Source organism: Callionymus lyra, chromosome 2 (assembly GCF_982586985.1).
Source record: "Callionymus lyra chromosome 2, fCalLyr1.hap1.1, whole genome shotgun sequence".
NCBI classification, from domain to species: domain Eukaryota; kingdom Metazoa; phylum Chordata; class Actinopteri; order Syngnathiformes; family Callionymidae; genus Callionymus; species Callionymus lyra.
In genome coordinates, this window is record NC_141819.1 from 42,894,800 (window position 1) to 42,921,078 (window position 26,279).

Genomic DNA, 26,279 nt, shown 5'->3' on the forward strand with positions numbered 1-26,279 from the left:
CACACAAGACACACACTCAAATTCAGAGTCCTTGGATCTGTTGTCTCCAAGCAGAAGGTACAACCTTACTGGAATGGTGATCTTTCATCTCTCTCATTTGAGTGGAAATCGATTGATTATTTTAGTCTGCTTAAAATGATAGGACCACTTAAAGATAAAGATGATGATGGGTGACTCTTGCCCAGTTTTAAAAACATCAATCCAAACTGGATCCGAAAAACCAAACTATTCTATTGAAAGTAAAAGTATATTTGCAAAAAACATGTGCCAGGAGGGGCGACGAGCAAATCAACATAACACCAAAAATGCGTATATATACAATATTATTTTATTGAGCATGTCTGATAAACTTCAACAAGATGAGAGAGAAATCCATTAATAAACAAATCCGACTCAGTGAAACAAAAAGTAAACATTCTTTCCAAGGATGTGAGCGAGCGGCGGCTCAGAGTAAACCCAGAGAAAATCGAATCATTTTCTCATTACCATGCTCACTCGGTTAGTTGGGCTGATTTGGAGAAAAGGGATTCTCTACTTTCGATCACACGATCGCTGCTGAAGCGCACACCTCAGCGCCTGGATGACACCTTCATATGTGACCACTCAGGATTTATGACAAAACCGTTCTGGCTGTTGTCACCGGTGTCAGAAAAATAACGTGCCGGAAGTTGATTACAGATTACTCGGCTCGGTCTGGGGAGAATGTTGACAGTTTGTCAATATAAATATTTCAGCAGAGATCCAGAAAAAGCTGTTTCTTGGAACGTGGGGTTGCAAAACTGGAAGTGTGAGCATGTCAGACTCTGTTAGACAGACTTGACATTAAACTATACATGCTTGAGTGAATTGTCGGTTTATCCGCATCTGTTTTAGAAAATGATTCAGAGAAACGTGGTTTTCGCTGATCTTACAAAAACTAAATTGAAAGTTTTAACTGTCAATTATTTTAAAAATGATTGAACAGTTTAATAAACAACTGCATGTCCCTTTAAATGTTTAACAGAGTCTGTTCTGAAAACGTAACTTTACGGATGTGTTGGTGCCGGTCTCTTCTTGAACTTCCAATTTTGTTTGTCATTTGTTGGATGTGTAATTGAGATGTGTTTTCTTGCTTTAAAGATTCACTAAAATGAAACACTGTCATTTATGTTACTTTTAATATAAAACCAACACCTGTTTTCTTTTTAAAAGTTTTATAATTTATCGGAGATTTTGTGGATAAAGGATGTTGATGTCTTTTTTTGCAAAGGACCAAATAATGTTTTGTTTTTTTCATTTAAATGGCCCCTAATATGAAAACCTAACTCTCCTGACTTACTCACATGTTTCAAATGTTCTCCAAGATGCAGTAAGTCCCTCATCATGATGAAGTTTTGAAGTTATTAACTTGTAAAGTTCTTCTCTTCTTAAATATCAGCGAATAAGACGTTACGATAGGGGTGTCCATTATAATATATTAACAGGCTTCACTCCTCCTCCAGCCAGCCGTAATCACACTTAACTTTGTTTAACGAATCCGTTGGAGCTGGATACTTTGGGGATTAAAGACACTCGGTGACAAACCTCAATATTTGACCAATGACAGCAGAGTGGGACAAAAAAACAGAGTGTTTCAAGTGAGCGGAGCTAATACATTTTATAATGTAAATATTTCAATGAAAAGAGAGTTTAGTACAAACAGACACATACTGATGATACAAGATGGATTTAAGAGACACTCAAATCAACACATTAGTCCTTTAAATGTAATACATTTCTTCTATACCACTTATATCTTATTGACAATGGACTTAATGTTTCATTCTATACATCCAATAATGTCCTGCTGTATTGAAGCATTTTTATCTCTCCATTTTCCCCTCTTCAACCCCCCTTGCTTCTTTCTCTCCACCATCAACGAGAGCCATAGTCCATTAGTGCAGGAGAGCGAGGTCTGAGGGGTGAACAAGGACCGGTCTGGCTCCTCCATCTCCAGGCACGGGGTTAGTGACTTTACCGTCCCTCTCAGCTAATGACCGTCTCGAGGAACTCTATAAGGGAAGAATGCACTCTCTCACGCATACACACACCAGACAGCAAACTCTTCATCATGGCGACACCTCTAAAACATATGCGGACACACACGCACATGAGACTCATTAACGGCCACAGAGATCCTCGCCACCTCCATCATGACAGCACTAAATGTCATCGCACGTACTAGACAAAAGATGAAGCTCATGCATATGCAATATTATTTTACGAGCGTGTCAATAGAAGAATTCAAGACACAGACGTGACATTCAGAACATGTGACAATAGAAACAAGATCAGTTTTGGTTGTGGTGATAATGAATCACATGTCAAGTCCCACTGTGGCTAAAAAGGTTATTAGTGTTTTTGTGTAAAGGAGAATTCATATGAGACATCTGTGTTATCAGATCAATCAATCAATTGATCAAAATTTATGGCTGCAACAGTGTGGGGGTTCTAAAAAACAAAGAAATCAGATTATCTCCAAACATGAACAGTTCGACCGGCTCGGCATATTTCCCTGCTGTTGATTAAAAAGTATGCACCTGGGAGCAGGTGATGACTGAGGAGGGACACGAGAAATGGAAAAGCGAGGTGGGAGGTTCAGGCAGAAATGAAGAGGTAACGTCTGACAGGGTGATTTATTGAAATCTCCTTCCGATGCCTACATCAATGTTATAAGAATTAAACAAGACATGGTTTATAACTGTCGTTGTTTAGAAACAGTCGACAACAAATTTACTTTGAAAAACATGCACTTTTTCATCTTTACAGGGGGAATAACTTTGCGTTCCAAGGTCAAAAAGACAATTTATCCTCCTGAACTTGATTCTTTCAACCATGGATAAATGAGCGTGTCACCCCAGCGCTAACCCTTCAGCTCTATTGAACGTGTATGTGCTGAATAACTGAAAAGCTACTGTACTTCCTGCCCGGCACCCTGTCCCATTCCAAGTGTTTCGGAGCACTGTGCACCAGAATTCACCAGCAGGGAGATATACTGTAAGTTTTATTTGATATCTGGGCCAAACTAGTACATATGCCAGATCTTAAAAATGGAAACCATGCACAGTCCATCAAAAATCTCCAATTTTTAGAAGTTGTTTTGCAAACTAATTGTGATATTTGAAACATAAGGTACAAGTGTTACATTGTAACAGACGATTTGTAGTGCTATGTTTGTGGTAATGCAAGGTTCACTAAATGTGTATCAGAGTAAAACATAAAGGTATACTCAAAATATGAGATCATGGCCCTGGAACTTTTTGTAGATGCCTCTTTGATGCTTCTCTTCAGAGTCCTTCAGTGCATGTCAAACTGTGAAGTGTCCCCGGAGAGATCAAGTACAGGTGAAGAGACTACGTGTCCTGGTTTCTCAGGAAATACCTGAGGGATCTCTCAGAAAAACTAAAGTGTTGCAGGATAGATGGGGTCTGGCCTCAAGAAGATGTGATTGTCCAGGAGAGGGGTCCATGTTCTTGTGGTCAACAGTTGATTGTAGGAAACTACTCTTGAAACTTGAGGTTGTGGTCTTTATAATGTGAGAAAGAAGAAGGTTGAGTGTAGGGCCAGTAGAAGCCTATTACCACACAATGATGGAGGAGAGGATGGACTCTGTGGTTTAAACTCTGATGTCTGTGTGTTCAAAGTTTGCCATCTCTTGGCTCATTCATTTGTGTGACACATTGTTTATGAAGAAGATTAGTAGCAGCAGTGTGTGTCATGGACAGACTAACCACAAATTGTTTTTGAGTTTTTAATGAGCTCAATGGATTCCTTCCATCGTGGTGGAGAGGTGAGTAAAAGGGGTTAAAGCCAGCAGAGACCTGGTGTAGATAAATCTTTAATAAGGTTCTCTTTTCTCATTCCATTTAATTGCCCCTTAAATCTATAAAACGATGGCGCCGCTGTGCCTCAAACATGTGAGTGTGTGTGAACTGTGTGTGTTCTTGAGGTGACATAATTGTACACATGTGGTTATATTAGAATGGAAATACACACAAACATATGTAGGTCATGTAACATCTGTCTGACCTTGTTCTACTTTATCTTTCCATTCCATTTAGTACACATTCAGCATCTTCCTCTTCATAATTGCTATATCTTCATCATCATCATAATCATCTTCATCATCGCCATCTTCTTCATCAGCATTATCTTCTTCATCATCATAATCATCTTCATCATCGCCATCTTCTTCATCAGCATTATCTTCTTCATCATCATCATCGTCTTCATCATCAGAACTAACTTTATCATCGTCATCATCTTAATCATCAGCATTATTCTCTTCATTATCATCATCATCATCAGAATCATCTTCATCATCATCATCGTCTTCATCATCAGAATTACTTTATCATCGCCATCATCTTAATCAATAGCATTATCATCATCATCTGAATAATCTTCCTCATTATCATCGTCTTCATCATCAGAATCATCTTCTTCATCATCAGAATTGAATGTATCATCGCCATCATCTTAATCATCAGCACTATCCTTTTCATCATTATCATCATCATCAGAATTATCCTCATCATCAGAATTATCTTCTTCATCATCAGAATTTTCTTCATCATCATTATCTTCACCATTATCATTATCTTCATCATCATCATTGCTATCTTCTTCATCATCAATTTTCTTCTTCATTGTTTTCTTCTTTAAATTGTTCATTAATTATTATTAACTTAATCGTCTTCATCATTATTGGAATCATCATCATCATCATCGTCACCATCCTCATCATTTTTTTTTTAACATCATCATCATCATCATAAGATTTCTCTTCAGATGACTGTCACCTGATATCCAGACCTGTGAGTATTTCTATTTCCATGAGTCATTGAGCTAATTATCATCAACAGCAGATTTTGTTTGTCATCCTGAGTGGCAAATCTTTCACATCATTTATCGTGTTTTGGAGGCGTTCAGAAAACAAACATGTCATTAGTACCAAATTGGATCCGACATTTTTATCGATCCAAGATAGAGAGGGAACTCATTTGTCACTAGACCTGGTAATAGGACAGAATACAGAAATGAGGGACTTCCTGGAATAGTAAACTTGTGATCTTTGAGATTGATGGATGTAATAGACAGAGTGAAATGAACATCAGACATTGATACAGTAAAATGTTATAGTAACTGAACAAAATGTGCCTGGGTGTAATGCAGCTCTGGATAATGTTTCATTTGTTTCCCAGATAACAGTGATTCATTAAAATTAAGTATAATGAATATCTTGATACCTTATCTACCATCAAGTTCTTATGATAAACAAGGTTTTGGCTGCAACCTTCAGTTTTAATATTCAAAATAGGAGGCACCAAAATGAATTGTGGTTATCGTAATAAGAGAATGTAACCAAGGATTGAGTCTGTCCGATGGCTGCTGAGCAACGTTCCATTTGCAGATAAAATTGGAATAAATCATTCGGGACAGATAGATGGGAGTCATTCCAACACGGGCAAAAACATTTGATTGTAATTAATGAGGGGAGAGAATATCAGCAACCAGAGGAATGCAAATAAAAAGATGAAACTGAAGGTCTGGTTTGTAAAACAAATTATAATTGCCACTTCATTCATTTTAAAAGGCTTAATTTTCTGTATTCATCCCTACAGCTTGTTAAATAAATGTCACACCAAAGGATGATTGGACTTGTGTTAACTAAAGAAAACAATATAACCCTACATAAAACATTTATAAAAAATATAAGCAGAAATCTAAATTGATTTTAAATATAAAGTAAAAGGCAGGATCATGGTAGTATGGTTAGCAAGGTATTATGAGACAAGAAAATATTTCATATCGTATCTTTCATTTAATGAACATCTGTTAAAACAAACCATTTAATCTACCACTACAAAAATATTTAATTCAGAGGAAAATGAAACATCAGAGAAAGGTGTGTTTTTCTTTTAAATGAAATAATCAGAAAAGGTTGTTGACATTAGCAATTACTAATCAGGCCAGAAAATAAATAATTAATCACTGTGATGATTCATACAAACACAGCATCTATTTCTGTGGCAAACCATTTTTAAAAACATCCCCAGACCCTCAATAGTATCAACACCACCTCAGAGAGAGAATGATTGCCCACAAAAAAAGCTTCTCAGTGGAGAGAAAATTGAGTGTAATGATCATTAGTGCGAGTGAACCTGTGACCTCAACACTCGGTTTGATGGACCAGAAACTCTCCGGCACTTAAATGCATCCCATTTATAAAATATAAATGTTCCCCATTAAATAACAAAATCGATGACTCAGTTAACAAGGTCGTTATGAAGTTGGTACTAAACATCTTTTAAGAATTCAGGGAAAAGATTTTAAGTCAAGTTTGTCTTTTAAATCTTTGGGACCTTTTACTCCGACAGGTTTGAATGTATTCATTCATTCATTCATTTTCTGTACCACTATACCCCTTATGAGGGTCGCATTCATTAGGTGAGAGGCAGGGGACACCCTGGACAGGACGCACACAAAGGCCGCACAAAGAAGTACAACCATCATACCAAGTACGATCATCTCTGATCCCTGATTGGCTACTTTGTGCCGTCTGTGAATGTCATTTCTTCATGTTAGATCCAACATTCTTGGTCAAAAACCACTACAACTCTCTAGCAATAAGTGATTAAACCCATACTAAAAGCATGTCTCTTGATCCTTGCCTTATTTTTATCATGTCTATTAAAGGTATAGAGACGTATTCAACATGCACCAAACAGCGATGAATCAGTAAATAATGGGTCAGAAGACCAGAATACAAAACAGTTTATTCACAAAGCAGCAACAAAATAAGCACATTTTTACACGGCATTGTTCAAATTAAGCAAATTATAGCCTGAAAAACAACCAACGTGGCACACCACCATGGTCCAATTACACTTAACTACCACCTTCTGTCACAACTCGGTCAGTGGGTCCCCTCAATGCAAAGTGGAGCGTGTTCGCTTCTGAGCTGTTCGTCTGTTTCGCACATGTGCCACACATTTAATAACATCATTTAAAAATCTGGATTTCTATTAGATGACTTCGGGTCTTGGAAGTGCAGAGAGTATGACATGAATAAACTAGATAGATGGGAATAAAGGGTGTTAATGTATGCTAAACAGATGTATTACAAAAAATACTGAGTCACCACTTTTGTGTAATTGTTGCAGCTGCTACTTTTATAGCTGTGGCCGATGCCAAGAATTTGTTGTTAATGACACAAGCTTACCACCCATGTTTCTGTTTGTGTTGCATTTGTACATTCCTGTTTCTCACTTGAGCTGATCAGTCGTCCAGGCCTGCGTCAGATGTTCTTATTCTGATACAACAGGCTAATAGAACTGTATCTTTACATCGATTTACAGCACAGTACCAGACAGTGATGGAGGAGGCTTTTAAATCCAGTGTTCAATCGTCAATATTTAGCATGTTTCATTATAGCAACATTTTAGACTTTGTGAAATAGGGAAAGATAATTATGTCAGAATACATAATAGGAAATTCCAAAAGTCTTCATATAATTACCATTGCCAAGGACGTTATCTGACCGTTACAAAATAACACAAAAATAGTTTTAAATTGATTTCAATCAGACTTTCAGTAAATGTTAGACTTGTGTTCTGTAGTTTCATGAGTATAAACAAGGGTTTGATGTTTGGCTTCCAACCACTGCTGCTTGATCTGTTTAGGACTAGTTAAAATAAATAAATACAATTAATATGAATATAAATTCATATTTGAGTAAAGGGACTAACTAGGGCAGTGTCGGGTTGTTCTGAGCCTATCTTTCCGAGTAGCTGGGAGAGATTTGACCCCTTAAATAATTGAAATAATTACGTGTTTGTTTAAATGTGCTGGTGGGATTTACAAGCCTTGCTATAGAAAGTATGTTTCTATGTGCGGTTTACTACCAAAGTAAGTCAAGCGTTCATTACCGTGATAAAGGAGCTGGTGGAGAGGCTCGGTGTTTGTCAAAACGTGGAGCTTAATGAGCAGTAAAGCATGAAAACCTGCAGATGGGCCGGAGCAGAAGGGAGTTCACCCCTTACTGGCCTTTTGGACACAGAGCCAAACGGACTCATCTCAGTATTCTGGATGCATACACAGCAAACAAGTTCAGGTATTACAGTGTTCAGCATCCATCCAGTCGCTCTACGACTTCATCAAAAGTAAAATACTTTTTTTTTCTTAAAGTGAACCTCTGCCCAAAAGGGAAAAGATATGAAAAGCAATTTCATTTAAACTGTCTGATATTTCAAAGAGTTCTCATCGACTTTCTTTTGCGATGAAAGGCAGATGTATAGGAGTATAAAGGAAGAATTACAACAGAGCAAGACAACACAAGCTTTTCGTCTCATCTTCTAAGACCCACAATAGAACGTTTAATCCGATCATCTGGCTGCTTCATTTAATCATCCTAAACCTCCGAGACCTGCTGGATGCAAATAAACAACAACATGAGTAGATGGCGGTAATCTGGAAACAATATGTTTGAATACAAAACACACAACAAGTTTCATCTGAATGGGAAAAGGGGATGGATGTGCGGAGGAAGACGAGGTCTTAATGCAAGGTCACTGATTTTCAATGTGTCCTATTCAGAGTCGGGGGGAGGGGTCGTCCAGAGAGCATTGGAAAGAGCAACTCATCTAAATTATTATCGTAGCAAGCTCTTTGGTTTTTTGGAAGCACGCACAGAGCAACCCTGTTGTGGCAAAATACAAACAGACACTGAAACATGGTATTTGTTGACAAATTCATTTATATGGTCACATTGACCTTTCAATTAGGGAGGAAAAGATTTTCTGTGGTCTAGACAAACATCAGCAGTAAGCCGGGAATCAACAAAGAGGAGGTCAGATTTTGGTTGCTATACATCAGTGTTGCAATGTCGAACAACAAAATAAAACGTTTATTAACACACATAAATTCAAACACAGAGAGAGCAAAACTTAAAAGATGGCATGATTGGATCAATTTGATAAAGAAATACAAGGAAATGTAAAGAGTTTAACATATTGGGGGACACTTGATTTGCAGGATTTCCTTTTGATAACATTCTGATGTGTTTCATCTGCTTTCTGAGTAATTCAATTCTTATTAAATAAGATATTTAAACCAATCTAAAATCAAATTATTTATAAGCAAAGAAAGGGCAACTAATGTGAAAACCCAACTGTCCTTGCTTACTCACGTTTCAACTGTTAAGGATCAAGTTGTAGTAAGTTCCTCATTATGACAATGTTTTGAAGTTATTACTTTATAAAGCTATACCTTGTTTGAAATCTGAGCTATAGAGTCCATTATGTTGTAATAATGGGCTTCGCTCCTCCTGCAACAGCGAATAACGCCATGCTTCGATGTTGACCAATCACAGCAGAGTGTGTGTGGTTATGGTAAACAAGGTTTTAGCTCGAGGAAAAAAAAGTACATTTTCTAATGTAAATATTTATATTTAAGAGGGTTTTTCACCACCAGATTCATACTCATGAGTACAATAGAGGTCTAAGATCTATTTAAGAGACAGCGAGAAGTGCTAGTAGTTAAACTAAGGATAGAACTGAAAGCTGACCTTGTTTGAACCTTAAAAAGGTGCTTTAAAAAGTTGCCGGGTTATTGATGTTGCATTTGCTGACTGACAACACTTAAAAAGACAGAGCTCTGCAAGCTTCAGTCCTCTGAGACCCCAACACTGCTCTAATTACATCCCTTGTCTTTTAACTTTACATTAAATCAAAATTCATGATATTCTTTAGGCCAATAATCCAAAATGAAGGACATTTTATCAAGACTTCCCAAAGATAATCACACCAGGGGACATAATATGCAGCTTCCCGGACTCCCCCATCAGCAGTGTTTACCATTAAGTGGGCCTCCTCCCCCTCTAATCTCCCCCCTCACAGCTGCCGGCGTTGACTTTGTGTCGGCGTGTTGTGATAATGTAGCTGCTGTAGGTGCTACATTAGTGACTGCATATCCCTCGGGTTCTGTTTGTTGTGTGAGAAAGGTTTGGGTTGCACCGGCCCTTTTTGCCCGATAACTGGTATTACGAAACAGCGGCGGTATCATCAAAAGAGCGGGCAGGCACTCCCACCTGTACCGTCACCAGCTGCTGACAAATCCTGTTGGGAAAACAGCCATTCTGAGGCTTAAGAGCTGGGGATGTGTGAGGGAGATATATTGTGTGTTATCTATAGAAACTGTCGAAAATAGACAGAATGGGGGGAAGAAATGTGTGGAGAAGGATTCACAGATTTGATCAATTCCAATACGGGGAATGGGCTCCGAGTTAATTCAAACAGATGGTTTCCATTGGACGCCAGTTTTTCCCTGGACCACAATTTGTGCAGAATTGTTAATCCCAACACAACATTAAAGGGATAAAACAAAATCAGATTCAGAAATGCTGAGGTAGAGTTTTAGTTGGTAGTTAAGTCTAATAAAATCAAAAGTCTTTGTTATGAAAGGTAACTTTGGCCTGTGTTGGGGTCACCACGCTTTCTAGGGAGCTGTCCAGGATACATCCTGGCAAAGGAAGATCTCTATAAAACACTCAGAGATCACCCTAACTCTAGGAGAGCCCAGACCAGGGGTTCAAACACAACCTTGCAAGAGTTCCTAATAGGTAAACATATCAACCGGAACCATCCGACAGACCAAATAAAATGTCTTGGCAAGCCAGATTCAGGCCGTCCTTTGAGTTTGACAATAGATTAAAGGCTGTAATGTAATGTGATGGTGTATCTAACCTTATGCATTTTGATTGGCACAGAACCACTACACCTTAACTTTTTGAATTTGTGGGAAGAATAAAATTGTTCAATAGATTTTCTCCTTGATCGGCCAATTTTATATAGAATATCCAGCTTCCACCAAAATCCTTTACATCATTGTACATTTTTGAAATACTGTTATCTCTGTAGCATTCTCAGAGGTGGGAAATGAAATAGCTTATAATGGGCTAAATCATTTTCTAAGATAATAATAGTAATTACAAAATATAGAAAGCAATTAGCTGCAATGTCTCTATTTTCTAATATAAAACACTTTAGAATGGGGAACACATATTTACTTTTCATAAGCTACTTATCTATATATGTATTAACAGAACACAACCATAATAAAGTACTAACTTACACCTTGTTCATTGTGACTATATTCTACCCTCAATAGTTCACGCTGAAGAACTTAATTACTGTTTATTAACAGGAAATAAAGAAGTAAAGATTCACTTTGTCTAAAACTAACATCTCTCTGTTTAACCCTTATCAGGTGTAAGTCAAAATAATGGACTATTAATTTTACGGTCTCCTAAGAAAGAAACAGTATTACTAGCATCCTAATTACTCAAAAATTAGTCATTGTTATTGTGAATATGTATGATGATTAGGATGCTGTTAATACTAGCAGAAAAAAAAAAGAAAAAAAAAATACTTGCAGATAAATGTTTTCCTCCCAGTAGAAAAAGACTGTTAAGTGTAAACATTTCTGATGTAATAACCATTCAAATAAGAATTAAGTATGGATATGCTGCCACTTCAGAATAGGGAACATACTCACAATTGCAAATATATATTGTTGAGTAATTACGATGCTATCGATACTTTTATAGTTGGTATTTGTTTTAAGTTAAAGAGTCAGTATCATTAATAGTGAATTACTTTTTTTCATGGTACTTACATCTAATGACAAGTAAATAGAGAGAAGTTTATTTCAATTTTAATTTTCAACAAAATTAATCTTACTGCTTTATGTCCTGTTAATAATCAGTAATTAATATCAATATTATAATGGTACTGAGGGTAGAATATACTCCCAATGAACAAGGTGCGACTAACTCCTTTTTTATGGTTAATAAGTTGCTAATTTGCTGTTGATAGATATATGAATAAATGGCTTATTAACATTTAATTTGTGTTCCCATTCTTAAGTGTTGCCAAGGCTTTAAGCTTTGAGCTGTTTGTCCAAAGAGTTTCTCCACTCAGTGAAGAGGCGTAAATCTGACACAAACCTTGTAAATTATTTTACTAGAAACATTTCCTGCATGTTTGGTGACACGTTTAATTTAACTAGCGACCCCGAAACTGTTGAATAAAAGCCTAGAATCAGCAGCTAAATCAAGTCAAACAAAGAAAGTTCTGTTGTATCAAAAATTCATTTAGGAAGTGGTCTGTAACTCCCAGTCAGGGGAACAGTATATTATTTTACCAGGCCTACACAAATAAAATAAAAAAATGTATATGATTTTTATTTGATTATAACTTTGTCTTGAAAATATGGTATTTAGAACATTAGGTGTGACTCTTGACATGTCAATATGCTCTTTAAAAAAAAGTACACTTGTGAGAATGAGTGAAAAACAAATTCTATATGATTTATTTGTACTGTTTTTATCTGAAGGTGGGTCCATGAATATATTGCTGACATGAAAATGGTCCACGATGCATAAAAGGTTACGGGCCCTGATTTAAGAGATCATTTCCTTCCTGGCAAGATCACAGAGCAGCCGTCCCCATCACAAACTTTAGAATTCTGGTGAAAACTTTTGTTCTGACACCGCAGCTACCCTGTGGCATTAAAAACCATGTTTTATTCATCAGAAGTTGCCGTTTCATCCTTCGCTCCTTGACTATAGCACCGACATCAGTGAGGAAGGTGACAAACAGGATTACAGCAAAATGTAAATAATAAAAAGTGGTGGCACACAGATATTCGGCTAATCCGTGGCATGGATTAACACGATACGCTGTTGTACAAGGATGAGTTGGGACGTAGATGATAAAAGTAAGGTACAGAAATATATAAGCACCTACAGAGGTGCCACTGACATTGCAGCAAAGAACAAACCTCTCCATGTATTCCTGAATTATTTCAGAAGCGCTCCCGGGATTCATACACCTTGCATTTCCAAAGTTAGCATCAATCCACTGACCGCTCTTCACAGCATGCCTCACCTTGAATTATTTTTAAACCCTCCCACAGCGAAATTAATCAGCCTCAATAGTGGCACCTTTTTAGCACTGTTGGGCTTCCATGGTAGTTTTTGACGTTCAAAAACGTTCCTTTTATCACTGTTTTGTTTAACTAACTAAGAAATCTGAGTGGTGTTTTTTTTTTCAATTCTCTTTTTTTACCATTCATTTTACCATTGATGCCTGTTACCTAAACTTAGTGACAGTTACTGGTGTGAGGTAACAATCATGTCACTCAGGATTAGTCAAAATCTTAACCCATATATTATCTCAATGTTGTTTTTCATCGAAGTCTTATGTGTCAGTTGATGTATAAAAATACCTGGTCTAGAAAGGCGCTTTACAAATTACTATTACTTAATTACTTCCTTAAAAGAAAAATGCTAATGTCACATAAAATTGCATACTTTTTAGCTTAGCTTGTACTAAGAATGCTGGCTGCAGTCATTAAGAGGGGAAATTCTTTTTAAGAAATATTAAAGTAATAATAATCTTTTTAAAAATCTCGAAAAGTGCATTTTGTCAGTTATTGGTTGGTTAATATGAATAGAATAATATATCATCTGCTGTGAAAATATAAATGTGACACCATATTTATATTTACTCCTGTCTTGAACTAAACAAGATATTTCATTAATTACATGCCAAGTAAAAAGGGCACCCGTTCAGCCACACAACTCAGCTACAGCTTTTGCAACTCTTCAACTTACAGGTGCAGAAGTGAGAATCCTCAAAGCCACAGATCGCTGGAGTCAGACTAGCAGGACCAGGAAGTTAGGAGAAATCTCAACAAGAGGGAGCAGATTGACGGTCAGAGAGAAGGCAAACAGCAGCCGACGCCTCAGGCCAGCACTGACCTCAGCTTAAATTACCTTTTTTGCACCGCTGCACTCGACACCTCTGCGGAACACCAGCCACTATTCACTCATGGAGCATGATAACGTCTCTCGACAGGTGAAGCCCTGCACATTTTGCGGCCTGTCATGTGTCACATCAGGACAATAATAGGTTTATAAACATGATTGTGATAGAAGTTTTTATTTCTGTCTCTAGATGTGGTGAATGAAGAGGGTGATGAAGAAAGGCTAAAGGCGGAGAACTTATTTTGGTAATGTCTTACAGAAAAGAACACTTGCAAACTTGGGGTTTGCAAGTGTGAAATGACACGAAAAAACAAAACGCATCCAGATCCAGAATCACACAGTAGTGATACATCAAACTAGCGACAGGAATACACTGTTGACTTGATCAATGACTCACCCAATGCTTATATATGAGTGACTCATTGTTGGTCTTTTCAGTGACATTTCAAAGTACATGATTGTACTTTATAGACCACCTTGAAACACTCAAGTGTATAATATTGGTCTTTAGGATGGAAGCAATTTAAAAAACTTTAGTCTCACTTTTATTAAAATGTAAAAGTCATTTGCAATTGTCTCTTAAACAATGTTTATTATCTTAAAGAAAAGATAAGCAAATAAGTTATCTCAAGTATCTTAATATTCTTTTCAGTTTAAATAATACAGTATACTTTTATTTAAATTGTGTATTTAAAGGACATGGAGTCCCAGCTACATAGGTCTTGAGGCACAAGTAAGTCCTGTGGGCCACATGCAGCCATCTGCCTGTACTTATCTGGCCCTATTAAGGTCTAAGTCATACTGAGCATGTAGAAATGATGCTGTTGTTTTATTTAAAAACTCCAGCGGAGTTTTGTTTATTTTTTTTACAATAAATAGGGTATATATTATATATTTTCCATTATCTTTCATCTGTGCTATTTATCACATCACTTTTATTTATTTACAATACATTATGATTGAATCCGACACTCGTTTTATCATGTTGTCCATTATATAGTTATGTTTAATATTTGAATATTACCTGGATCATCTTAAAAAACATCATACAAAAATCTCATTACTTGGCGGCCACGAACAGCAGTGCGAGTATATAATGTGGTCCACACCAGAAATGTAATCACCCACCCCTGACCACCCTTGTGGGGAGAAACTAAAGTGTCAGCACAAGCCCGAGGAGAAGAGTAACAACGCCACAGAGAAAGAAACTACTCAGGATCGGAGTGACCTGAACCTGGAGTTCAATTCATTTCTGGTGATGAGATGTCATTTAGAAAACTATTAACGGTTTTCTGGCTGACATTACATTTTAAGAGACGCCTGACTTTGCTGCAGATGACGACAAAGACCTTCTTTAGGATCTTTGGTCAAGCTGTTGTTTATTGAAAACCCCAGTCGCCGCGGTCCTCACTCGGCTCACAGCGACACACACGCCTCTCACCGCGGGGATCTCCCCTGCAGCATCCTCCCTCCGGCAGCTGTTTTAGAACGAGCCCGACACGATCGGGATGTCTCTCTTCCATCCCCTCCTCATCAAGCCTCCTCGGTGGATCCCACTCTTGTTGCCCTGGGTAACGGTAAAAAGTGGTGATGATGGGAGCGTGTGCGGAAAGAACGCATGGCAACGCTCCACCTCTGCATCTCTCCGTGTTGACCTAAATTCTCACTGGTGGAATACATGAAAAAAAACCATATAATTTTTTGTGCCAGCGGATTTAAGTGGATTTAAACATGTTTAATCCAAAGTGCCACTGTTGAGTCTTCATCAGAACCCCATCGTGCTGGTTCCAGTTGTTTTTGACTTAACAGAAGGATTCTCCCCCGACAGAGACGCAGTCAAACAAGCATGAATCACTTCAGCATCATCCCCGAAGACCTCTCGTCATCAGTCATCTTGGCTCGTTAACACGGTGCTGTTGTGTAGGTTGTGCACAGCTCAGCGCACAGCACATTTGTCCTGAAAATACGGTCATAAAATGTGTTGCTATTTGATACACTGTCACTTTAAGTTAGAGCGCTGTAGGTTTGATAGCAGCATGAGACAAAAGAAGGCTCTTTTTTCGAAGTTTGCGTTTTCATAGATTTTTCCTCCCCCAGTTCAAATGCAAACATTTGTTTGTGATTCGAGGAATTAAATTTGTTGTTGGCGTTAGTGTATCTGAGTGGTTGTCTACAGTATTTATACATCTGTTGACTGTCCACCAGTGTCTCCTATAGCTGGGACATACTCACCTCTGTGACCCCATGTTTCTTTAGATATGTATTTTAATTTTACTGGGGCTTTGGTTTACAAAGGTAAATCAATTCACCAAACTAAATAGATAAAACATTTTTTTTATGAAGACAGTTAAAGGGCAACTAATGTGTTGATTTGAGTGTATCTTAAATTGATCTTGGACTTAAATTGTACTCATCAGTATGTGTCTGTTTGAACAAATCTGAATTTAATGTAAATATATACATTTCAAAATGTGCTTAAGACCTGTCCACTGAAAACTTGTTTTTTCTGGAGATTAAATCGTGTTTACCATAACCACACCCACTCTGCGGTGATTTGTCAAACATCATGGTTTATCACTGCACATCACCAATCCCGAAGTCTCCACCTCCCTGGTGTTTGTATAAACAAAGTGGGGCGCGATAACAGCTGCTCTCCGCTCTCGTAACCTCTTGTTCATTGAGATTTCAGACAGGGAAGAACTTTATAAAGTAATAACTTACTGCATCTTGGAGAGTGAGACGTCAACATTAAAAACATGTGAGTAAGTCAGGAAAATTGTTTTTTTTAATTAGTTGCCCTTTGCAACTTAAAGGCTAAAGTTGCACCACTCTTCTTGGCACACTTAGCTGGTTACGCTAAATAGTGCAAATATATACATATTTATTTTCTGTTCAGATGTTGTTGTTTTTTCTGAAACTGTGCCTCTTAAGGACACTGCTGTTGCTGAAGAGCAACAATCTAATCTTAAATAAAATAAATGGAAGTAAACCATGGAGTTTAGCCATCGACATGTTTAAATTCTCATTCAGCTTTTGTTCAAAAGGACAGTTTGTGTTTTCAAGCTGAGGATCATTACGTGAGATGGAAACAAGTTAATGAAAAGCCTTTAGCAAGACTATTAGCTGCGTCTGCATGTGTACGAAAGATTAATTGTTAACAGCGCGATGGATAAAAGACTGATGTTGTGTACACAATGAAATATGTTTTTGTCTACATATATTAGTGTGTGAACGTACACAGATAAAAAAAATTGATTTAGGAAACACACCCAGGGTCATAAAAGTGTCTCCCCCACCCGATAAGAGAGATTGTGTTTACAGTGTATGTGCATGTGCATGCATATGTGTGTGTTTCAGCAGGACAATGGAGACTGAGCTGCCTTAAGAAGGACAGCGTCTCCTCAGCTGTCTTGAAGCAGCTTTCCTTACAGGAGACATCACAACAAATTTCACGCTGCTACCCTATTTGGGGGGGGCGGTGGCTTAAGAGAATGGTGGGGGTCCTCTGAATCTTTCTCAGAGAGGGGCGCTTCAGGCCTAGAAGGTATTGTATTGATAAATGCACAGAAGACATTTCGCTAGCAAACAAGCATAGGAGCACGACAAACACGGCACACACACATGTATGCACAGCTCAGCTGGGGTCTTATAATAGGAGTCTGAGGTCAGAGGGTCCACTGGTTTCACACAAAGATACTGTACACTTTGGGGGTGTAGGAGCAGGGCTACCATTTTATCAAGACCACACTGGGGCTGGGCCTGCTCATTCTCTCCTTAATGTCTACACACCAACACACATGGAACACCATTGTTCCATTGTAGTTCATAGTAGTCACCAGATATACAAGAAATCTATGTAACAAGTATTTTTGTTTCCCCAGACAGTCCCCAGATACCAACATTTGCCATTGATAAGCTTGAGCTTCAACTTAATTTTGCGTGACAAATCAAATAACTAAAATTGGAAACACAAATAAAAAATGTAACACAAAACATGTATTTTATCATCACACTAATACTGCAAATACAGCCACTGAAGTATTTATTAATTAATGTAAACCTCTCCAACCCTCCTGCACGACACGGTTCTCAGCAGAGACATGACAGCGAATAAGAAGATGTAATAAAAATGACACGATTACCTCCCAACACATTAGCAAGTAAAAACATGATAGCGACAAGAAGTCAGTCACACTTCTGAGCGTGTTCTTAGAGGTGTGAAGCAGAGAACTGTAGAATTCTCATCTAATTTATTTTCATTTTAACTGATATTTAATGAAGCACAATGTTGTTTTGAGTGGAGATTTGAGTGTAGTAAAAAAAATCTGATTCCTACAATCGGAGGTTGGTCTCAAATCGAGCCAGATCTATAGTAAAATATTGACTCAACGATTGCGTGCATTATTCAATAAAAATGATCTTACCAATTGTCCTACTGTAGTCCTGTTGCTAGTAATATTAGCTCCTGTGTGAGGCACACAGCAGCCGAGTTGGCATCAATAAAAAGGCAGGAGCACCGCCAGACACTGGACATCACTCCAGCAACCGAGTTTCACCATTAGATTTACCTCCAACTGAGCGCTCAGCCCTTTTTCCCTCTGAGAAAGTGGGTATAGTTACGACATTTGCAGCCACTATGCACAAAAATGGTGGAGGGAAGACTCTGTAGATGTAATGAGGTCTTTCTATCCAACTAATGAGGTGAAATAAGGACCCAATATTCCTCCAACATACTGGAAAAGGTTGACCTTTTTGAAACTTTTTTATATGACCACTTTTCTCACTTAGCTTTGACGCCATTTTATGAAACACACTTTTGTATTCAACCTTTTCTAAAAATACTTAATAGTAAGTAAAAGCCTCCATTTATTCCCATTCTGTAAAAAATGTTCAGTGTCTCAACATTTCCTGCACTTTTGAAAGCACCATAACCATTCCCATGTTATTGAACACTCATAGGTGTGTTCATATGGGCAAAAAAATATTTTCTATGTAGGTTATCATGTGTTTATCATAACAAGAACCTATAATGATCCAGTCCTAACATTTAACATGTATCATGTGATACTCTGAAAGTAACTCAGAGAATTCCCATGATTCACAAAGATCTAATTGTAAAGTGTTGTTGTAGTATATGTCGGTTGAGATTAACATTGTGTCATGCTGAACACGTGAGACTTGAGTAACCGTGAAGTTCTGCAATTCTTTATTTTCGCTGCAAACCTTCAACATCCCATAATATCCTTCTCAGCTATATCATATTTTTCGAACTCTAAGGCACACTTAAAATACTTAAATGGCAACTTAAGTGTTGATTTTAGTGTCTCTTAAATTACTCCAAGAGGCAATGTGGCATTGGTCTGGGAGGCGGTGTAGTATAGCTCCCCAAGGCACCGTGGAATTACTCAGTGATCTGCCATGGTATTATTAAATTGAGTTGTCGTAGTATAACTCCAAATAAAGGGTTGTTATGCTTTGAATGAATTATTATTCACTCTCTACACACTTTTTCTTTTTCGTATGCCTGTTCATTGATATTGTAACTTATAATCCATAGCGCCTTGTGGTCCGAAATATACGGTACTTGCATGATTGGAAAACAATAGCCTGTATGAAGGAGGGAAAAATTAAAAAAGATGACTTGTAGATGGGCGTTTTCCGCACAGATCATGGGGAGAGGTAATACAATTGGAAAAGAAAGGAGATGGAGTGAATGACATTTCCAGAAAGCAGTCACAGTAAGAAGAGACTAAGGTGCTTGAAACAAAAGTGGTTGAAGGGAAGGAACAGCCTGTAAACTCAAGGCTTTAGGTATCATTTCCAAATTGTCTCAAGGCAAGCGAGGTAATACCTTCACCGACTGCCAGACGAAGTCAAGGTCATTAAAATCTAATTCCACCTTCATCAAATATTGCCCTCTCAATCAGCTTACGCAGACAACGACACACTCCCGTAAATGTCAACTTCCTGGACATTCAGCCGTCACCAAGCGCTGCCTGATGTTCTACTGCTGGAGATAAGTGAGGAATCAATTGCCTGCTAATATGGGCATTGGAGCAATTAGTAGCATGACGAATTCATAAGCAACGATTACTCGCGTCGGGAATTTAATGGATGGATTCAAGGGTAAGTTCCCCCAGCAGGATCACGAAGGACAGTGTGGTTGTGGCTGTCACATGTCTGTGAGGAGCACTGCAATCATGACCAGCCAGAGTTCTAGAAAAAACAAGGCGGCTACGAGCAACCCTAAATGAAGAGTATTAGCATTAGCACATGCTGCATTACACGGCACAGAGATGCTACAACACGTCATCCCTTTTATGGGAAGACATGACCACTGTAAACCAAAGACGGTTCATACTGAAAGGTCAAATCTGGTTTAAGCACAGGTAAAAAGCAACAATGAGTAGAATAATTGTATAATGGCACTGGCCTTCGATGACCTTTCCCAGGCTCACTCGTAGTCACAAGTTTGCTTAGCGAGTAAAATTAGTAGGAAATTCCACAGGCCATGTGACCTGAGCTGTGATCGAGGATCAGAAGGTCCACTAACGAAACAACGAGCGGAGAAAGTAGAAGCAGATTATCTTCAGTTGCACTCATTCAACAGAACAAAAAGATCTCCCAGATTTTCACAGTGTTGACTATGTGAATGTGTCATAAATGTGCCAATCTGCTAATGACCAGAATTAACAGTTGAATTTAGATTCTAAAAATCGATAAAGGTCTGTGTTGGCCGTGACCACGACTGACTGAGGTGTAATCCTCAAATTCATCTTGACTCAAACTCACGGCCTGGCGTCAAAAATCTATCACACCAACTTGAAAATTATACACTAAAGGATCTCAAACGATGTACTTTGCATTACAGTAATGAGACAAACTCCTACAGCAACCAGTGTAGCTCAATTTTCTTTAATGAAGTGATATGGTATTTAAGATCATCTTTAATTACAGTTTACCCAAAATCGTTGAAGTCTAATATCAAAACAAGATGCTTTCAAGTTGTCATCACTTCGTCTACATGGATACTATGTGGCGACACATAAAAATAGTATTATAAAAAAGCCTTTTAAGCTAGCTTTATCACTGCCTGCCTAATGACGCATAACAACCCATTTGACGTTGCGTTTTTACAAACCATTATATGCTAAAAAACAACCGACTATGTTTTAAACACGAAGCGTTCCGTGTGAGAAAACATCTGTGGCATCAATGTTCATATCATGCAGCTGCTGCTGTCAGAGCATCAGTACGACGGCTGTCAATGATAACACAAGTCAACTTCCACGAGCCACATGCAGGTCTTATGTGACACAAAAGTTTGTGAAACCTTTGACAGCAACCTTGACCAACACTTGAGCAGCGCAACACGTCCCAGCGAGTGATTCAAAAAAGGTACTTACGACAATTCTCTTCATCGCTGCCATCCGAGCAGTCATCGTCATCGTCGCATCTCCACAGCGTCGGGATGCATCTCCCGTTGTTGCACTGAAACTGTCCGGTTTCACACTCTGTTTCCGTATGAGTCCCTGTCACCATGAAGAAACAGTGGAATCAAAAGTCGGATGTTGTAAATGCAGTCTTAGAGTAGTTTTTAGTAAGCATACAGTGAAAGATCCAAACTCTAGTGAGTAGTGCTGATTGATCCATTCAATAATTCAAACTAAAGAACCCCTTCAGGTAGTTCTTTCGGTGTGCGTGCTATGCTTTGACTGCTCTGAATGTATCCTCATCAGGTATTTCTAAAGTGATTTGGAATAAACCTACACTGAAACACGGCGGTTAAAACCATTGTGGACAATCTGAACCAAACAGAGTCAAATAGAAGATTGTGTTATAAACATAAGACCTCCGGCTCACCGTCAGTTTATCTTGTCCTCGTGAGATCAGAGTGAAGCTGTAAAACTGATCAAGTAGAAATGTCTGGGGTTTTTTTTTAAATTATTATTCATCACTTTAGATTGACTTTATAAATCTCTTTGGAGATCTCCTTCGGAAAATAAGGTTTCTTGTTTCTCCCACATGATCAGTATTTCTTGACCCTCACAATACATCGAAATACATTAAATTGTGTTTTATATCATATTTTAATGTGTCCATACTTAGTTTAGGGTTTAAATGTAACCAAAATGTATACAATACAATTAAATGATGGTGATAACATGCCTTTATTCTTCCCACATTAAGAATAAATGAAATTAAGATGTACCACAATTTTTTTTTTTAAATGTTAAATCACTCTTTACATGCAACTTTTGACCTGCTTACATTCGTCTTTCTAATGTTCTTTCTACCATATTTATTCATCCCTTCTTTCTTGTGGCTTGTACAGCCTTCATAAGACTCTGAGTATACAATATATCTGGTCTATTAAATGTAAGTAGTGCTGACCCGGGTCAGGAAGGGCTGGTCTGTGGCTAGGCTTCTGTTTGACACCTTTCTTTTACACCTACTAGGTGTCAGATTCATCTAGCGACGAGCCAAAATGTTTTACACAGGGATAGTCGATGGCCATCTGCTTGCCAAACAAGTCTTTTAACTCAGCAGATCAATAGTAATGACAATGAGATATTGGTTGTGATAAAAATTATATTTAAATAAAATGATACTTCCTTTTAGTAATCTAACTTGTGTGGACCACAATAAATGGCTCAACGGGCATGATTTGGCACAAGTTTGACATGTGTGCATTAGACTGTTGGATCAGACAATCTTTCCATGGGTGCTGACCAGTGCTGATAGTTTTTGATAGATCTTTTTTAAAAGGCTTCTGGTTTTATGACAGCTAAGAACATTTACAAAAGCAGCCAAATATCTCTATGATCCTGTTGTAAAGGAGGCTTAACTCCAAGCACACGCTGGTGGAACACTTGTTCCAGGAAGAATTACTATAATACGACATGGTTATGATTCACTTCGGAAGTGCAGCAGCAGTTGTGAGCTCGTAGAAAGGAGGTGATGAGGTAAGTAAGGACTGGCTCAGAGAAAAGAATTGAACATTTGAATGGGCGACACGGCGCCTCCACGAACGCACGATTCCACTGCTTCCATGCGTTTTTTTGTGTCGCGTCTCCGTGGCAGTTGTGACGTGGGCTGACACCTCTCGTGCAGGTCCGGGTCCGAGCAGGTGCAGACCAGCTCTGGATGCGGAGCCCTGCAGGAGAAAGCGGACTGGAATCTTACCTTCCGCGCGGTGAAGCTCCACGAGGAATAAATGTAAAAGCACGAGCTTCCCGACGTCCGACCACATCTTTGTTAAATCCAAAAGGGTTGCGATCGAGCGAGAGAAGAGCACGGCGCGGGATCCGCTCCTTGTGTTTCTCTCTGCGTGTCTCTGCGCGTGAGTGTGCGTGGAACACTCGCTCGCTGCCTTCTCTCTCAGTGACGCCGGTGGGCGGGAGAGATCATCCACATCACACACAAACTTCGCTAGAAACACACCGTTTTCACTGCGATCTTTTCAACAATTCTGCTATATTATATATTATATATATTTTATCTATTATATGTGGCTTTGGCTTCTTGTGTAGAGATTTTGACGCACTTTGACATGCACAATAAAATAGAAAATACATTCTCAATGTTACTGTAGGGACTTTAAAGTGAGTATTCCTGTCATAGGTTTCTTGCCTTTATACTTTTATATTGTGTTCTTAACCCTTATAGATATATAGAAAGAACTTTATTGATTCCTCAGGAGGTCTCCTTCGGGAAATTGTTTTTCCAATTAGCACACAGCAATACAGCAATTATTCATAAAAAATAAATAAAAATAAAGTAAAAACAAGAACAAAGAGAAATAAAGAGAAAGAACAAGATGAAACAATCTAAGTCTAAAGATAAAGAACATAGATCAAAGAAAAATAACAAAGACAAAGGATACAAAGATTAACATAGAATAGAATATCATTATACTTTCACTCCGCTTCTTCCCCCAAACTCAGAATTATACAATCTAATAGCACGAGGAATGAATGAGTCCCTGAGTCTATTGGTGTTGCATCTGGGAAAAAGTGAGAGCGCTTTTATGAGCATTCGTGCACTCCATCTGCTTCTCTGATCACTGATGACAGTGTTCAGAGGAAGACTTTCATCATCCATGATGGACAGTAGTTTGTCCATACTTTAACCAAAATGTATACAATACAATTAAATTCATATTGTAGGCGCATGTTATATGCATCATTATTTGTTGAATGATTGGTAATTATTGAAGAAACAATAATGTAAATAGAATAAAATGTATCAAAATGTATAAGTCACTTTAGAAGTGTGTACCAAACCGATGGTCACACTACAGGTCACATGCTGCTTTTGGAGTAGCTCGCAGTTGCAAAAAGGTGAGCCTTTGTTTTACAATCGAATATGGCTTTCCAGAGTGTAAAGCCCTTATTACATTGTTGTTATATGCGTAGTGTAAATTACATTTTTCATGCAGGCTGCATTGCTTGTTTTAATTTATCTCTTATCTTGTAAGCAAAATATTGAATTAAGAAATGAGCTAACTTTATTGCATGTAGGTACTGGTCATGAGCTTTCATTCATTGGCTATTGATCCTTTATTACTAAAAGACTCCAACATCCTTTACTTCATTCACTGTAATATGGCTTATATGGAAATTTAAGTGAGATTTTTTTTTTTTTTTTTCAAATTCTATTCAACCTAAATCGGAAAATGAAAAACTTGGGTTCAAGTGATTTACAAAATTGGGTAACAGAGTTAAAATATTATCATTCACCCTAGTCAAGGCTTGACAGTTAAACAATATGTATTTCTTTTCCCTCCCCATTTTCAGTTTTCTACATTTTTTTGACATTTTATATCATTTTATCGTATGCTAATATATATCATATGCTATGAATAATATTCCATTCATAGCTGTACGAACAGAATACAATAAGGTTATTATTTAAGAAATTACGTCACATCACAGGTAGGGTCAGTTCACGTACACACCACCTACTCCTTCAGTGTACCCAGTAATGACGGCCGATTCTAAGTAATGGAAAGCCGGCTGATGGATGGCTGTCCAAACAAATCACTGCTTACAATCTTAATGAGACTACAGATTTCACAGCATCATATCTTAAAGGCAATTTACTACGTCTTACAGCTTTGACAGGACAGTGAGGCAATTTAAGTTCTTGAGTAGAAAATTTGATTCAGAAATTTTTACTTTACATTCAATGAATTATCATAATTGAAGACATTATTCCATTATTGAAAAATTCATGTGAGCATTACAAGATAATTGTAGAGTAACATTTATGAGACAAGTAAAGTGCTTCTTGATTTGTATGGCTGCTGAACTAGCTGAGCCGCTCCAGCATTTCTTCAACCTCAGTCTAAAGCTGGGGAATGTACCAACCCTGTGGAAGACTTCCTGTATTGATCCAGTCCAGAAAAAGATCTGACCAAGTGAGCTGAACAATTACAGACCGGTGGCACTGACTTTACAGCTGATGAAGACACTGGAGCGGCTGGTACTCAAACATCTCAGGCCACTAGTCTAGCACGCACAAGACCTCCTGCAGTTTGCCTACCACCCCGCGGTTGGTGTAGAAGATGCCATCGTTCACCTCCTGCTTCTTACCTACTCGGCTGAAGGACATCACATCTGACAATGTGGTTTGCAGTACAGGAGCACCTCAGGGGACAGTACTGGCCCTTCTCCTCTTCACCACCTACACTTCAGACTTCTTGCTACAACTTCAAGCTGAGTCTCGTCCATAAGTATGCTGACGACACTGCCATTGTTGGATGCATCAGGGACAACAGCGAAGATGAGTACAGGCGTCTGATACGTGACTGTGGAGTGAGAGGAACAATTTACAGCTGAACACCTCAAAGTCCAAGGAGCTGGTCTTGAACTTTGGGAGGGCCAGGAGAAAGCCACGTCCAGTGTCCATCAGAGGCGACGAGGTAGAGATAGTTGACAACTATAAGTACCTCGGCGTGTGGCTGGACAGTAAACTGGACTGGTCCTGCAACACAGACCATGTATATAAGAAAGTTCAGAGTAGACTGTACTTTCTGAGGAGGCCCCGATCATTTAACATCTGCAGGAAGCTCCTCTGCATGTTCTACCAGTCTGTGGTGGCCAGTGTCCTGTTCTATGCTGTGGTGTGTTGGGGTGGGAATGTGTCCAAGAGGAGTGTCAACAGGTTGGACAGGTTGATCAGGAGGGCTGGCTCTGTGGTTGGCAAGAAGCTGGACTCACTGGAGACAGTTTCTGAGAGGAGATCTCTGAACAAACTACTGTCCATCATGGATGATGACAGTCAACCTCTGAACACTGTCATCAGTGAGCAGAGAAGCAGATGGAGTGCACAAACTCTCCTCGCCAGATGAAAAACGAATAGACTCTGGGACTCATTCATTCCACGGGCTATTAGACTGTTAAATTCGTGTTTGGGGGCAGGAGTG

At 38.4% G+C, this 26,279-nt stretch overlaps 1 protein-coding gene across 3 annotated transcripts in view; it reads right to left on the minus strand.

Annotated features, from left to right (window-relative positions):
- lrp8 (low density lipoprotein receptor-related protein 8, apolipoprotein e receptor) overlaps positions 1–23,158 on the minus strand; it is a 142,091-nt gene extending 118,933 nt beyond the window's left edge. For all 3 annotated transcript variants that reach the window (XM_087785373.1, XM_087785372.1, XM_087785371.1), the window contains exons 1-2: positions 23,036–23,158; positions 21,256–21,381 (exon numbers count right to left, since the gene is read on the minus strand). In XM_087785373.1, the coding sequence (XP_087641499.1) occupies positions 21,256–21,381; positions 23,036–23,102 (193 nt within the window). In that variant the 5' untranslated portion in view covers positions 23,103–23,158. The remainder of the gene's footprint in view (positions 1–21,255; positions 21,382–23,035) is intronic.
- Positions 23,159–26,279: the final 3,121 nt, after the last annotated feature.